We start from the raw sequence: 15,933 nt of genomic DNA on the forward strand, positions 1-15,933 counted from the left end.
AATGCCAAACAATTAGGACAGACAGAATCTTAAGGTCTGATTGAGAGTTCACAAGAGGTAAGGATTGATCGAAGCCTCGATGTGGTTCGTGGAAATCAGATAAAGGTAAGCAGAGAGAGGAGGAGGAGGGATGTGTCAGTCGAGGAAAATATCCTGCTTATGTGTGTGTACAGGAGAAAGAGAGATGAATGCAGGGTATGAATAGATCCACCATTCTTGTAGAAAACAAGAGGTAACATTTTTTTAAAGGTAGATTATAATAGTGGGTTGTTTTTTTTTTTTTAAGTTTATTTATTTTGAGAGAGAGGGACAGAGAGTGTGAGCGGGGGTGGGGCCAAGAGAGAGGGAGAAAGAGACAGAAGGAGGGGCAGAGAGAGAGGAGAGAATCCTAGGCAGGCTCCTGTCAGTGTAGAACCCTATCTATGCTGGGCTCAAACTACTGAACTGAGATCATGACCTGAGCAGAAACCAAGAGTCACATGGTTAACAACTGAGCCATCCAGGTGCCCCTAGGATAGTGCTTTTTATGCCGATGTTACATTCTATTCCTAAAACAGAGTGATTCCAGATCCTTCCTGCATGTCAGAGATTCTTCATGATCATCACGTGTGATGTAGCCCCCCTTTTTTAATGGCATCTCTGTTTGGCTGAAGTTGAAGCTTTTACATCTAAGTGCACAGAGGACTTACGAACATGATAGGCCTTGGGGCGGACGCCTGGGTGGTTCAGTCGGTTACGTGTCCGACTTCCGCTCAGGTCACGGTCTCATGGCTCGTGAGTTCGAGCCCCGCGTCAGGCTCTGTGCTGACCGCTCAGAGCCTGGAGCTTGCATCAGATTCTGTGTCTCCCTCTCTCTCTGTTCCTCCCCTGCTCACATTCTCTCTCTCTCTCTCTCTCTCTCTCTCTCTTTTTAAAAAATGTTTTTAAAGAACATGATAGGCCTGTACTTCGAAGTCTAACGTTTGTATTTGCACGAGAGAAATAAGACAGAAGACAATCGTATTCTAATTTTACTACTTTTGTTTTCTTAGTAGGTCTTAAAAACGTTTTATAATACTTAGGACAGGTTTATGTCAGTAAGTGCCCTTCTCCACGTGCTGGCGGTGCGCATCGTGTGGCAGGAACAGGACGATCAGAAGTCAGATTCCGGTATTGTTAAGTTAACGCAGTAAACCGAGTGGGCTTTCGCGAGGCGATAGCGGGAGTCCTGCTACGATGATACCCCGCTTCAAAATAAGCCTCGTTACTGAAGCGTTGCCAGGAGTGAGACGTTTGAAGTGATTGACTGACCGCTTGAAACTCTCCCTCCACAGTTCCGGGACCTTCTGCGGCGCTCACGACCATGCAGCTCTTCTCCAAGCAAAACCCGTCGCGACAGGAGGTCACCAAGCTCCAGCAGCAGGTCAAGACCAACGGCGCGGGGGTGACTGTGCTCAGGCGGGAGGTGTCGGAGCTGCGCACTAAAGTGCAAGAGCAGCAGAAGCAGCTTCAGGACCAGGACCAGAAGCTGCTGGAACAGACGCAGATCATCGGCGAGCAGAGCGCGCGGCTGGCCGAGCTGGAGCACAAGCTGCGGGAGGTCATGGAGAGCGCCGTCGGGGACGCTGCGGCGTCGGGGCACGGCGAGGAGGCCCCCCGGAAGCGGAAAAAGGCGGCGGAGGCCACGGACTCTCTTAGGAAATCTAAGCGGCTCCGGAACCGGAAGTGAGGCGGGGCGTGCCTGGAGCTGCAGAGGGGGACCAGGCCCGGCAGCGTAGGCGGTGACGACGGTGGCGGGAACGGTGACGCGGACCCGGACGCCCAGTCGGCTTCTCTTCTCGGGCTTTCGGGACACACCTTCCGCTGGAACCCTCCGGGCCGGGACGCCGCGTCCCCGCCTCCCGGTGGGACCGACGCACAGATTCTTTTTACTTTGCAATAGATTTGTACTAACCAGACCTGCCCTATCATGTCGAGGAGTTCACTTTTTTCTGTGCGGATGGTGGTTAAAGTCGGTTTATTTGTCCTGCGTATATGCACATTACAGAAGGACCTGAAACAAAGTCTGGACAGACTAGAAGTTAAGTCAAATACAGAAAACGTCCTGTTTCACTTGAAAGAAGAGACCTACTTTTTAAATGGACAGTATCTTGTTTAAAAAAAAAAAAAAAAAAAAGCTGACCTTTTGTTATAAGTGACCTTTGTCTGGAATGTCTGAAAAGTAGTAAATGCTTTTTGGTATTGAAGTAATGGGTAACTAAGACGGACTTCCATAGCGTTGACTGTAGAAGGGGCCTCTACAGTATTGACTATCTATTTTTATAAACTACTGGCAAGGGACTTCTCCAGTTGTTAGATACATGTTTTCAGTTCCCTTTGGGGGCCATGTCCTACATTTGCATGGATGGATGCATGCATCGCCTAGTCAGCTCACTTAAACAGCTCTTGCACTGGTATTGATCTGGAACCTCTGTACTTCTCCACTTTTTAGAGCAGCAGCGGTTTCTTTCAGCGCTTCACGCCCTCCACCCCGGCAGCTCGCCTCTAGGGAGGAATCTGTTAGTCCATTTGCCCTCCGGTCTTACAGGAACGAGAGGGCTCTGAAGCCCATCGCTTTGTCTGTTCTCTGTAGGGTTCAGGTACACTGGCCAAGGCAGAAGCCCAAACTCCAAGACTCTATTGATGTCGGACTCTGGTGACTACAGGTATCCCTTACTCACCACCGTGTGTGCTCACGGAGCCGTGTGGCGATCACCACGGCGGTGAGTAGGGGACCTAGCTGTGGGATGCAGTTTTGCCATTGAAAGGAAGCTCATTGAAGAAAATCGTACAGCGAGAAAGCATTTTGGTCATTTCGTTTCTGGGGGATGACCCGAGGGAAGCTTCTAAATATTAATTTCAGGCTTTCCTTATCCTACAACTTTAAACAAAAGCTTTAATTTTCGTTTGCACTCCTGTTTTGAGCGTGTAACTGGAAAAGCATGTCTTGCACTGTTCACCCTTCTAAGCGGTCACTTTAACAACCTCCAAATTGTGTGCGGTGGTTATTTCCCCCAGTTGTATATTTTTGAGACATTTCACCTCTTACTGTCCTAGATTTATTTTAATGTACTAAATTATGTAGTTATTATTTGACTGGTGAGTTCTTTTAAACAACTGTTGCCGTGGGCTTCAGTTATTTAAAATAAGTTTAGGTGTAATATAGAAAACTGTCCCTTTCCAGGTGGGAGTCTGACACCTGCATAAAACCTAAGGATTTGGTAAGTCCCTCAGTTGAATAAAAGCACAAGGTTACCACCCTTTTTATCCGTCCAACACGACATGGTTATGCATCCTTTAACCTCACCAAATGGAACTTTTTCTTATCCATTTTTAATATTGTCCTTACAGAATACTGTCCTTAGATTTTGGTCCATTCTATGTCTGACTTGGAAACTCCATTGCCAATGTTGTGTGTTTGCAATGAAACACCATAACATCCAAGTGTTACATGGTTTGTTGGGAAGGTAATTTTAAAATAAAACAATTTCCAAAAAACATTTGTCAGCCAAGGTCATCCATAAAAGTCCCCGTCTGGAACTCATTTTCTCAGCAGGTCTCGTTTTTGTAATCCTAGGATTTAGCCATATTGTCCTAACTTTGGAGCAGGCCCACCGGATACTCCCATGGCCTTGACTAGTCTGCTTTCCTGGTAATAGGAAGACTCTTTAAAGTAACATGTTTACAGGTTTACAAAGTCGGATCCTGATGCATCAAAGGATAGAACCTCAGATGATCAACAGTTGTTAATTGTTTCAACTTTTCCAGGTTCCTTTGTAAACCACATCTAGATACCCTAAATGTATGTGTAGTCTTCCATTAGTTAACATGAGTGTGTGGCTTCCATAACAGGCATTCACACTATCAGAAGGTAGATTTTTCTGTTTCAAAATCCACATTTCCAGAGGACACGCTTGTAACCACGTGTCACGAGGTCAGTGCCCGTAGCGGTCGGGGATGAAGCACAACACATTCATCAGCGGTTTGTTTAAGGCTTAAATCTGGCCGAAGATCTCTCGCTGAAAAGCATGTTAGGATAGCGCCTTGACCAATTTGATGGCTGTTGTACTTGCTTTTGGGTAGCAGTATTTAAGGTTCAGCAGATGACAAGTTATTGGCATCAGCTAAAACTGCCACGTGGCGGCAGGAAAGGTGTAGATGATCCTCCCGCGCTGGAGCTGCCTCGCCCCGTGTCAGACGGCAGGCGCTTCGGTGCTGCGTGTGAGTTGTGTTGTCCTGGGACCGCACTTCACGAATCACCCTCGGCTGCTTTTCAGGGGAGGCTTCTCTATCGTAATGGGTCGCGCCCACTTGTAAACTGGGTAAGGTGAGCGCCATAGACATAGACACGTGTGGAAAGGCGTAAGAAGGCAGTGACGGGGACTTGCCCCTGCCTCACCCTAACGGAGCCATAATCTGAAAGATGGATTATTTCAGAACCCAAGGTTACAGAACCTGCTGCTTTTCAGTTCCTCTTTTATGTTCAGAGCCTGGAAATAATGAGGCAAACACAGATGTGGTCAGAGTAGTTAATCACACTGTTTTAAAAACTATTGGGTGCCATCTGGTCTAAAGCCACTGGTTTTGGAAGCAGCTTTTTTTTTTTTTTTCTTTTTTTGGGTAAAACGTGTTTTTTGGAGTACTGAACTTTACAGGGGCTTGCCTTAATCTCTAGTAGTTTCAAGATGTATGCGCTGTTATTCTACTTGTTAAAATGTTAAAATGTTCTATGTAGCCCCGAAGGTGGGTAAAACAGTATAAGTAATGCCTAAATAAATAAGCTAAAGGTGTCACTACAGCTGAATTTTTTTTAGAAGAAATGGACACATGAACATAGGTTATGTGTAATAAACAAAAATTATGGCACCTGAAGATTGCACTATTTTATGCATTATTTTATATGCCACGTCATAGCCCGCACTTTAATCTCCAAAGAAACGATGTATGATGTCCCAGTTGTTCCTTATTACTAATAACCTTTTTCCTAAGACAGGGCACTTAACTCTATTTTCCTGAAATAGTTTCTTGGAGGTGGATTCTTTTCTTGAGTTCTCTATTTCCTTAGCCATAATATTTTCTAGGATCTAGGAACTCCCTATCTTGTCTATTTCCAACAGTATATAATTTTAATTTAATGTGATGTAAAATCTCATACTTGGTGATCAGCACACTCTTACGTCCTGCCCTAGCAGTGAGTACCCATTTGTTAGTATTTACCAAACCCTCTAAAAATACCACGCAAGTACGATTTGAAGCCAAGAATAAAGGCATTCTGAAAGGAGCGTCCTCTATGATGCAGTCTCTTGGAAATGACTATTTCTAATCTATAATATAAAGTCCCAATTCGATAATGCCATCCAAGTTCTTGAGATCAGAGTCCCTTTAGTCCGTGAAAGGTTAATTAGTAGGTTAAGACTCCTCTGAGATAACAAACATCTGTAGCCTGCTGTCTGAGGTCGAATCTTTTCAAAAAATACGAACATAAAAAATGAAACTAGCAATTAGTTGACTGCTGCTTACCGTTTTATTTTTAATAGCAGTCCATTGTATTCGTGGTAAGTACGATAGGCTTAAGTAATGTCGGCCTTTTCCAGCTTCCTAAGAATCTGTTAAATTCCTAAAATTCAAAAGTTAAATCCAAATTTTTCCTCTTGTGTCTGAAGAGAATGATGAGATTTACACGCTTACTGGTGATTTATCAGGTCCACTGCCAAAGTGTGTGGTCCATATTCAAAGCTATTACCAAAAGTTGAGAAGTGTTTAAAATTCCTTTATGTGGTACCATGTCTGTTTACTTATGCTCATGAGCAACAATAAATTACTAGTTTACCTTCTGGAATTTTAATTGTTATAACCGAATTCAATTATTGGAAGTGAAAAGCACCTCCCGGTCACACAACAGGGTACGTAAATAAATGTGTTGTAACCAGTGCTACTTGTTTTCTTTGTATTTCATGCACAAAAGGTGGTGGAGCTCTGCTTCCAACAAGCTATATTCCTAGCTATCGCGTCCAGAAGGACTGCTGTGTGTATGTTTTCCGTATGTTCCTACAGGCTTCACAACTGCCTTTGAAAGCAGGGTTTACTCTAGCTGCAGAAGCTAAACACAGGGTAGGCAGCATATCTCTGGGATCATACGAGCAAGTGCCTGAGTGGGATTTGAACACAGACCTGCCTGCCTCCAAAGCTCAGATACTTCCTGCTACACTCTACTACATTCTGAAGCAGCTGGGGGCTTTGAGACTCTAGATTATGTTAACTCTTAAGTTTAATAATAAGTATATATAGATGAACATTCTATACAGCTACTAGAAGCAGCCAGTGGCAAAATCACTAATGTTAAGAGTAACCTACGGAACTTACTATCTCAAAACAGCTGGGCTTGGAGAAGACAACTTTTGTCCTAAAGTTTTTTGGTAATGGGTCCACCCTAGATATACAGGCGAGACATTTTTAAGGCTTCTAGAACCTCTAGTCCTAAGAGGCAGTCCTAACAGTAGATGGGGTCTGAGGCCACTAACACAAGTCCGTAGTTGCCTTACTATATGTTGCCAAACAATTCAAAAGAGTGATCACCACCAGTTCATTTGCCCTGCCAGGGAAGAATATTCGTCCTCTTTTCAAAACTCCCTCCAGCTCTAAAACTACTCAGAATTTCAATGAAATGAACATATACAAATCACTTTCACAAACTGGATTTCATGAAAATTTAAAAGTTTTGTGCATCAAAAGACCCTATCGACAGAATTAAAAGACAATCACAAAATGGGACAAAATACTTGCAAGTCATAAGTGGTTAATATCCACAATATATAAAGAACTCCTAAACCCCAGTGATAAAAAAACAAAATTAAAACCATGTAAGGACTTGAATAGGCATGTCTCCAAAGAATATGTACAAATGGCCAAGAAGCACATGGAAAGATGCTTATCGCCACCCATTAGGGAAATGCAAATCAAAACAATGAGATACCACCTCACATCCACTATGATGGTTACTATATTTAAAAAACAAAAATCTGGGGCACCTGGGGGGCTCAGTCGGTTGAGCGTCCGGCTTGGCTCAGGTCATGATCTCATGGTTCATGGGTTCGAGCCCTGTGTTGGGCTCTGTGCTGACAGCTTGGAGCCTGGAGCCTGCTTCCGATTCTGTGTCTCCCTCTCTCTCTGCCCCTCCCCCACTCATTCTCTCTGGCTCTCTCTCTCAAAAATAAACATAAAAAAAAAAAAAAATAAATGAAGGATGTCTGGGTGGCTCAGTCAATTAAGTGTCTGACTTCAGCTCAGGACATGATCTCACTGCTGGTGGGTTCGAGCCCCACATCGGACTCTGTTTCCCTCTTTCTCTGCCCCTTCACCCCCATTTCTCTCAAAAACAAACATTTAAAAAAATTAAAAACGAAGTATTGGCAGGGATGTCGAGAACTTGGAACTATCCTGTTTTGTTGGCAGTAGTGTGAAATGATACAGCTGCTGTGGAAAACAGTGTGGTGAACCTGCAAAAAAATAAAAAATAGGAACTTCTGGATTGGTGAACACGTGGAGATGTGGAGAGGGTCATGTGCCTGGAGGGGGCACAGAATTCCAAGCCCTTTACCCATACCTCACCCTGTGCATCAATTCCATCTGGCTCTTGGTTCACATCCTTTGTCACATCCTTTAATAAGTTGGCAAACATTAAAAAATTAAAAATAGAATTACCACGTGATCCAGCAATTCCAATTCTGGGCATATAAAAGAATCGGAAAGCAGGGGCTTGGAAAGATATTAGCACACCATGTTCATGGAAGCAATTCACAACAGCAAAAATGTGGAAGCAACCCAAGTGCCCACTGACGGATGCATAAGCAAAACATGGTGTCTGCACACAATGGAATACTATTCAGCCTTCAAAAGGAAGGAGACTCTGACACCGGCTGCAACGCGGATGAACCTCGAGGGCATCATGCTGAGTGAAATAGCCAGTGACATAGGACAAATACTGTGATTCCACTTACATAAGGTACTTGGATGAGGCAAAGTCAGACACAGAAAATAGAATGATGGCTGCCAGAACTTGGGGAGGGAGTTTCAGTTTTGCAAGATGGAAAGAAACAGTTCTGAAGTTGGCAGGTGCTGATGGTTGCACAACATGAATGGACTTACTATCACTGAGCTGTACACATAAACCATGGTTAAGGTAGTAAATTTATGTTGTGTGTATTTTAACCACAGTAAAAAAAAATAAAATGTTGGGAATAAAAAAAGCACTGACAGCTATAGATCTCCCTCTAAGTACTGAGTTGCTGCGCCTCATCACGTTTGGTGTTCTGTGTCTTAATTTTCATTCAAAGTTTTTTTTTCTAATTCTCCTTGCGACTGTGTCTTTGACCCATGGGTTATTTAGGACTGTGTTGTTTAATTCCCACATATATGTGAATTTCCCAAATTTCTTTCTATTTTGACTTTCATTCCATTGCTCAGAAACATTGTATCATTGCAATCCTTTTTACTTTTCAAAGCTTAGTTTATGACCTAAGATGTGGTGTATCCAAGAGGATGTTCCGTGTGCATCTGAAAAGAATACATATTCTGCTATTTTTGTATAGAGTGCTCTACAGATACTTTTTAGGTCTAGTGGGTTCATGGAGTTTTCAAGTCTTCTATTCCCGTGTGGATCACGTCTAGTTGTTCTCTCCATTATTCAAGTCTCCAGCTATTACTGTTGAACTACTTGTCCCCTCACTTCTATCAGTTTTGCTAGCATTATAAAATGTCCTTTATGTTTCAAGTCTGTTATGTCTGATATTTGCGAAACCACTCCAGCTTTCTTATGGTTGCTGTTTGCATGATATATCTTTTCCCATTATTTTATTTTCAAGTTATTTGTGTCTCTGAATCAGAAGTGTGTCTCTTGTAGTCACTACATACAGATAGTCCCCAACTTAAGATGGTTCGGCTAACGATTTTTCAATGTTATGATGGTGTGAAAGCAATATGCGTTCAGTAGTACTTTGAATTTTGAATTTTTATTTTTTAAGTTTATTTTGAGAGACACAGAGACAGAGTGAGTGGGGGAGGGGTAGAAAGAGAGGGAGAGAGAGAATCCCATGCAGGCTCCACACTGTCAGCACAATAGCTATCAGCACAACTGGACGTGGTACTCAAATCCATGAAACTGTGAGATCGTGACCTGAGCCAAAACTGAGAGTCAGACGTTCAACCAACTCAGCCACCCAGGCGCCCCTTGAATTTTTATTTTTTCCTGTGTGAGGCAACACTGTTTGGTGATGCTTGGAGGCAGCAGTGAGCCACGGCATCCAGGCAGCCCTGTGATCATGAGGGTAAACGACTGATACACTTAAGCATCCTGCTTTTCACTTTCAGTACAGTATATTCGATAAGTTATGTGAGATATTCAACACTTTATTATAAAATAGGTTTTGTGTTAGGTGGTTTTGCCCAACTGTAGGCCAGTGTAAGTGTTCTGAGCACATTTAAAGTATGCAGAGCTAAGCTATGATGTTCTGTAGGTTAGGTGTAACCTACAAAAATGTATTTTGACTTAGAGCTCATATTTTTAACTTACCGTGGGTTTATCAGGACACAACCCTATTGAAAGTCAAGGAAGATCTATAGTTGGAGCTTATTTTTTTATCTAGTCTGTCAATCTCTGCCTTTTGATTTGATTCTTTAATACATTCACACTTAATGTTATTACTGAGATAGCTAGATTTATCTTTGCTATTTTTACTTTTTGTTTCTTATATGTCTCATGTCTTTCCCCCCCTCTATTCCTCCTCACCACTTTCTTTTGTATTTAGTGAATATTTTCTTGTGTAAAATTTTAATTCCTTTAATGATTTTTTTTCACTACATGTTTTGGTTATGTTCATGGTGGTTGTTCTGGGGCTTACCATATACAACTTACTTACCAGAATATTTCAGGGGCGCCTGGGTGGCGCAGTCGGTTAAGCGTCCGACTTCAGCCAGGTCACGATCTCGCGGTCCGTGAGTTCGAGCCCCGCGTCGGGCTCTGGGCTGATGGCTCGGAGCCTGGAGCCTGTTTCCGATTCTGTGTCTCCCTCTCTCTCTGCCCCTCCCCCGTTCATGCTCTGTCTCTCTCTGTCCCAAAAAAAATAAATAAACGTTGAAAAAAAAAAGAAACACAAGCATTCTTAAAAAAAAAAAAAGAATATTTCAAGTTTACTGTAACCTAATTCCAGTGACATGTAAATGTTACTCCTATATAGTTCCATTTTTTTTCCTCCATTTTGTGCTATTATCGTTAAACATATTACATCTGTGTATGTTACAGGTCCCAAATACACCATTATAGTTGTTAGTTTATATGATTTTATGCCTCAGAAAGAAACTGAGAGGAGAGAAACTGTATATAGTTTGTTATACTAGCCTTCTTACTTACCATTTTCATTTCTCTTCATTGGTTTCTGTGGATTTGAGTTACCATCTGGTGTAATTTCCTTGATCCCAGGGAGCTTTGCTCCCATCACATCTTTTGTGCTGTTATTGTTAAATATTTTATGTTTCTATATGCTATAGGGCCAACAATACAATTATATACATATTGCTTTATAGGATTGCTTTTTAAAAAACATTTTTATTTTACTTTTTTAAAGTTTATTTATTTTGAGAGAGAGAGAAAGAGAGAGCAAGCCTGCAAGCGGGGGAGGAGCAAAGAGAAGGAGAGAGAATCCCAAGTACACACTGTTAGTGTGGATCCTGATGTGGGGCTAGAACTCATGGACTGTGAGATCGAGACCTGAGCCAAAACCAAGGGCCAGACGCTTAACCAACTGAGTCGCCCAGGTGCTCCTACACAACTGCTTTTTAAGTCAGTTAAGAGAAGAAAGTAGAAGAAAAAAAGTGTTTATGCCGTCTTTTATATTACTTAGCTTTTCTGATGCTCTTTATTTTTTCACGTGGACTCAAGTTACATTCTGGGGTCACTTACTCTCAGCCTGAAGAACTTCCTTTAGTATTTCTTATCAAGTGACTCTTTGAGAAACAAATTCTCTCAGTTTGTGTTTATCTGGAAATGTATTTTACCTTCATATTGGAAAGACAGTTTCGCCAGATGTAAAGTTCTTAGTTGCCAGGGTGTTCTCCCCCAGTACTTTGAATATGCCATCCCACTGCCTTCTGGTCTCCACCGTTTCTGATGAAGAGTCAACTGTTAATGCTGTGGAGTCTCCTTGAATGTATTGAGCCACTTATCTCTTGCTCTTTCCAGATTTTCTCCTTGTCCTTCGGCGTTTACCATGATGTGTCTGGGTGTTGGTCTCCTGTTTTGTCCATTGAGCTCGTGAGCTTGGAGTCCATTGTACTTCTTGGATGTAATAATGTTTTTCATCAAATTTGTGTAGTTTTCAACTATTCTTTATTTGAAAAATTTTCCTACATTCCCATTACATGTGTATAGATTATCTCGATGTTGTTGTCTCACACTCCTCTTAAGTCTCTATTCTTTATGTATATGTGTGTGTTAAAATGTACATAATTTACCATTTAACCATCTTTAAGTGTATAATTAAGTGGCATTGAGTATATTCACAATGTGGTACAACCATCGCCACTATCCATTTCCAGAACTTTTTTTTTATCACCCCAAACAGAAACTCTGAATCCATTAAATGATAGCTCCCCTTTCCCTTCTTTCTCCAGCTTTTGTTAATGTCTATTATTTTTTCTTTGTCTATGTCTGGCCAACTTTTATACTTTAACCACAGCAGCTCCCTTTTTATCAGGTTTTCAAGAAGTTGTGTGTGGGGGGGGTGGGGTTGGGAGCAACTATTTAGCTTAAATATATCATTTGAAGAAAATTACTGCCTGGGGAAAAAAATAGAAAAATATAAGCCAGGTGGGGATGAGAATGGTGATGAATTTCATTCAAAAGGATTTTTTGAGTAACTCTGTGGTTGGAAATTGTCCAAATTGAAATTTGATATTCAGAACCTGATAGGACAAAGAAGACATACATTCATGCCGATAGGCACATGAAAAGATGTTCAACAGGGGCACCTGGGTGCCTCAGTAGGTTAAGCGTCCAACTCTTGGTTTCAGCTCAGGTCACGGTTTGTGGGTTTGAGCCCCACATCGGGCTCTGTGCTGACCGTGTGGAGCCTGCTTGGGATTCTCTCTCTCCCTCTCTCCCTGCCCCACCCACACTGTCTCTGTGTCTCTCAAAATAAATAAATAAACAAAGAAATAAATAAATAAAACCAAACACACACACACACACACACACACACACACACAAAGATGCTCAACATCACTCACCATCAGCAAAATGCAAATCAAATCTACAATGGAATAACACCTTACACCTGTCAGAATGGCTATTATTAAAAAAGCTGTTTTCTTGTTTTATTTTGATACTTTTGCAAAAGCATTCCTGCAAAATGCTTCATCTTCAAAGAGATTCATGGAAAGGACTCTGAAAAGTACAAGTTTCTGATAACTTTAAAATCATAAAACTGGGGCGCCTGCGTGGCTCTTTCAGTTAAGCGTCCGACTTTGGCTCAGGTCACGATCTCACGGTCCGTGGGTTCGAGCCCCGCATTGGACTCTGTGCTGACAGCTCAGAGCCTGGAGCTGCTTCGAATTCTGTGTCTTCTTCTCTCTCTGCCCCTCCCCTGCTCATGCTGTGTCTCTGTCTCAAAAATAAATAAAACATTAAAAAAAAAAAAAGCCTCTGAGGCCAGGAAGCCAAGCCGAGGATTTTCATCACATGTTACCTGCAATACTTACAGTTTGGGTGAATTCCTGTCTTCTTGAGACCACCCCCCCCCCCAAAATGCCGAGGTTCCTGGTTCTACCAGGAAGTGACATTCCTAACTTACCTGGTAAGGCTGCCAAGAACCCTATGAACAAGGCTCCAGACCGACTTATCCAAGCAGTTCCCGAAAGCTGTATGGTCATATCTGAGTTTATGCACCTCTCGCTCAAATATGACATTCCAGTCAAACCCTTGGTAAATAGCCAGTGTTTCCAGTTGTTTCCTGTTACGAAGAGAACAGATTCTTACTGAGCTTATGCAAATAATGAACTATATGGCATATGAAATGAATACTCAAGGGTTTCTGAATTCTGGAGGCATCAGGTATGGAGAAAAGGTAAATATTTCATCTTTATTTACAAAGGTATACTTTACCAAATTGCTGTTAATTCACAAATAGTTTAAGAGAATACATTTCCCTTAGTCTAGAAAAACAAAACATTAAGGAAGCAGCAGTGTTTAAAACAAAAAGTCACAGAAAAATTACAATTATCTCCATGAGTTTATTCAGTCCAATATAATTAGTTCTTGTTCTGCTTGAATCTAGTTTTTCTCTTCTGGAAATTTGTACCCAGTTTAGTTTTATGATTTTATTAAAAAAAATTTTTTTTAACGTTTATTTATTTTTGAGACAGAGAGAGACAGAGCATGAACGGGGTAGGGTCACAGAGAGAAGGAGACACAGAATCCGAAACAGGCTCCAGGCTCTGAACTGTCAGCACAGAGCCCGACGTGGGGCTCGAACCCACGGACCGTGAGATCATGACCTGAGCTGAAGTCGGCCGCTTAACCGACTGAGCCCCCCAGGCGCCCCCTCAGAGGCTTTTAAAAGTTCAGTCTGAGATCCCTTATGAGAAGTTCAAGCCTTAAACAGAGTTTATATGGCTCAGCCTTAGCGCCATCTTCTTGGAAAACTCTGCGCCATGAAGGCTAAGTGGAGGAAGAGGCAAATGCCCAGGCTGAAGCGTAAGAGAAGAAAGATGAGGCAGAGGTCCACGTAGACCAGTAGTGTGTGTGCACCCGGAAAGGAGGAAAGCCAGAGGCCAGAGACACCGCTACCAGTGGTTGGACTGCAAGCCTACTTTCCAGAGCTTGACTCAATGGATCTAGAACATCCGTCACCATCTGATCGCAACCACCACCTTTGAGAGACTCCCTGGGCCTGTGACTTAAAGCACTAATTCTGTTTTCATTTGTGGCTGAACGTAACACGTGTATGATAAACCATCTCTTCTGCTGCCTTAGCTAAAGGAGAATAAATAAAAGAGTTTATATGGTCAATTGCTATTCTTGCTGCACTACATAGATAATCAGACCAAATTTCATAAAAAAAAAAAAAAACCATTTGTTTACTGTGGTTATCTTGGTAGGAAAAAAAAAGCGGGGGTGATTCTAGACAGGAAAACTATGTTTGCACCTGTGTAGACATTAGATTCTAGTCTTGCTGTCGTAGAGGATGTGTTATGTGCCCGTAAACTGGACCGGTTCCTGAATGTTTCCAGCTCAAATATCTGGCTGTGACTGTCCGAATTAATGTTTCCAATTCTCTCCCGCCCTTCTGATTTGCGATCACTAGGGACAAAGACTGCGCTTGAACCTCCTCGTAAGGGACTAAACCGGTCCTCAGCCACACTGCAGGGACCTGAACCGTGGGTACACATCCCACCGCAAAAGAAGGCTCCACCTGCCATCTGGTCCTGTGCAGACACTGGAGACCTCTGAAACAAACCGGCAAGGAAGGGAAGCCGCTGACGTCATCGATGGAGACTGCTTCTTCCCCAGATGCCAGTTCAAGACGTCATACTTAAACATAAAACCCTCTCTCGTCTCTCTTGTCCTCTATTCTGGCATGGCCCGGAAAGGTAACACCTACGTCTGTGTCTCCCAGGCCACTGCTCAGTGGGGCGACCGTTCAGACTGCTGGCTTTGTATTCAAAAACTCCAGTCTGTCCACGATGCTAGAGATGGGTGGTCCTCCCCGTGACCAATTTCTCTTCTATTTCCAAGGCATCCCCCCTCCCTCTTAGAACTCACTCGTAGAGTCTGATCTTCATGGCCACAGCACCCAGCGCCTTGCTTTTACCTTTCTCCAATGATAACTGCACTCGCCCAGTTAGACACAAACACCTACGCAAGTCACAGCACATTCGCACCCCCACGTTCTCATGATTATCTAAACCAGATCTTACCAGTGGCAGGCATCTCTGCAAGGACAGAGTTGTTTCCGATGGCAGGACAGGCCTTGATCGTATCTTGGTCGCACAAGGGGGCGTCCGTGCTGCGGCCACCACCCCAGTATTAACGTTTCTGCCGAAGCTGAAACTCGGCCTCCTGAGATCACCGAACGAGCCACTTCCCGTAGAAAGGTCACTCCCTCAACACGGTCTGTCTCCGGCTCGATTGCGGTTGGTTCGGGTCTCGGGGGCCGTGGCTCTGAAGCGCACTCCAGACGCCGGGGCCACCCTGAGCGGGACCACCGCGGTGTCGCCGGCCGGCTGGACTCTCTCAGAAGCTGCGGAGGCCTGTTCGCAGCGCCGACCACCGGGCGGATCGGCCCCCCGCCACTGGAACGCCAGGAGAGGAGCGGAGACGAGGAGCCACTTAAAAGGCGTGGGCCTCAAGTCGCGACCGCGGGGCGTCAGCACACGCCACACGCTGCCGGGCCTGCAGAGCGCAAGCGGGGAGTGGCGCCCAGGCCTCACATTTCTGGCGTCCTGAGGCAGGCCGAGGGGCGGGTCAGAAGAGGGGGCGGTTGCTCGGAAGGAGACAAGGCCCCAAACGGACTCACTCGGGCCGGGTCCCAGTCGGCAAACCAAGACGTAACACCCAACCCAGCTGCGGTCTCGGCCTCTCCCAAAAGGTGACCTTCAGCCCGTCGGCCTGGGACCCCCATCCCCACCAGCCGGGGGACCTCCTGGCACGGGGAGGGGACCACCTGACACGGGGACGGTACCGTCAGCCGTCGGCTTGGAACCCTCGGTCCCCACCAGCCAGGGGACCTCCTGACACGGGGAGGGGACCTCCTGACATGGGAAGGGGACCGTCAGCCGTCGGCTTGGAACCCCCGGTCCCCACCAGCCAGGGGACCTCCTGACACGGGGAGGGGACCGTCAGCGTCGGCTTGGAACCCCCGGTCC

At 44.1% G+C, this 15,933-nt stretch overlaps 1 protein-coding gene and 1 long non-coding RNA gene across 3 annotated transcripts in view; one reads left to right on the plus strand and one right to left on the minus strand.

Moving 5' to 3' along the window:
- Positions 1–5,950, plus strand: part of FBXO28 (F-box protein 28) — a 30,057-nt gene extending 24,107 nt beyond the window's left edge. For both annotated transcript variants that reach the window (XM_030303202.1, XM_030303201.2), the window contains exon 5: positions 1,314–5,950. In XM_030303202.1, the coding sequence (XP_030159062.1) occupies positions 1,314–1,708 (395 nt within the window). In that variant the 3' untranslated portion in view covers positions 1,709–5,950. The remainder of the gene's footprint in view (positions 1–1,313) is intronic.
- Positions 5,951–10,096: 4,146 nt separating this feature from the next.
- LOC115505557 lies at positions 10,097–15,280 on the minus strand. Its single transcript, XR_003966057.1, has 3 exons — positions 14,986–15,280; positions 12,861–13,019; positions 10,097–10,122 (listed from the first exon to the last, which is right to left on the minus strand). It is a non-coding gene; the product is annotated as an uncharacterized LOC115505557 (long non-coding RNA).
- Positions 15,281–15,933: the final 653 nt, after the last annotated feature.

Source organism: Lynx canadensis, chromosome F1, assembly GCF_007474595.2.
Source record: "Lynx canadensis isolate LIC74 chromosome F1, mLynCan4.pri.v2, whole genome shotgun sequence".
Lineage (NCBI taxonomy): Eukaryota > Metazoa > Chordata > Mammalia > Carnivora > Felidae > Lynx > Lynx canadensis.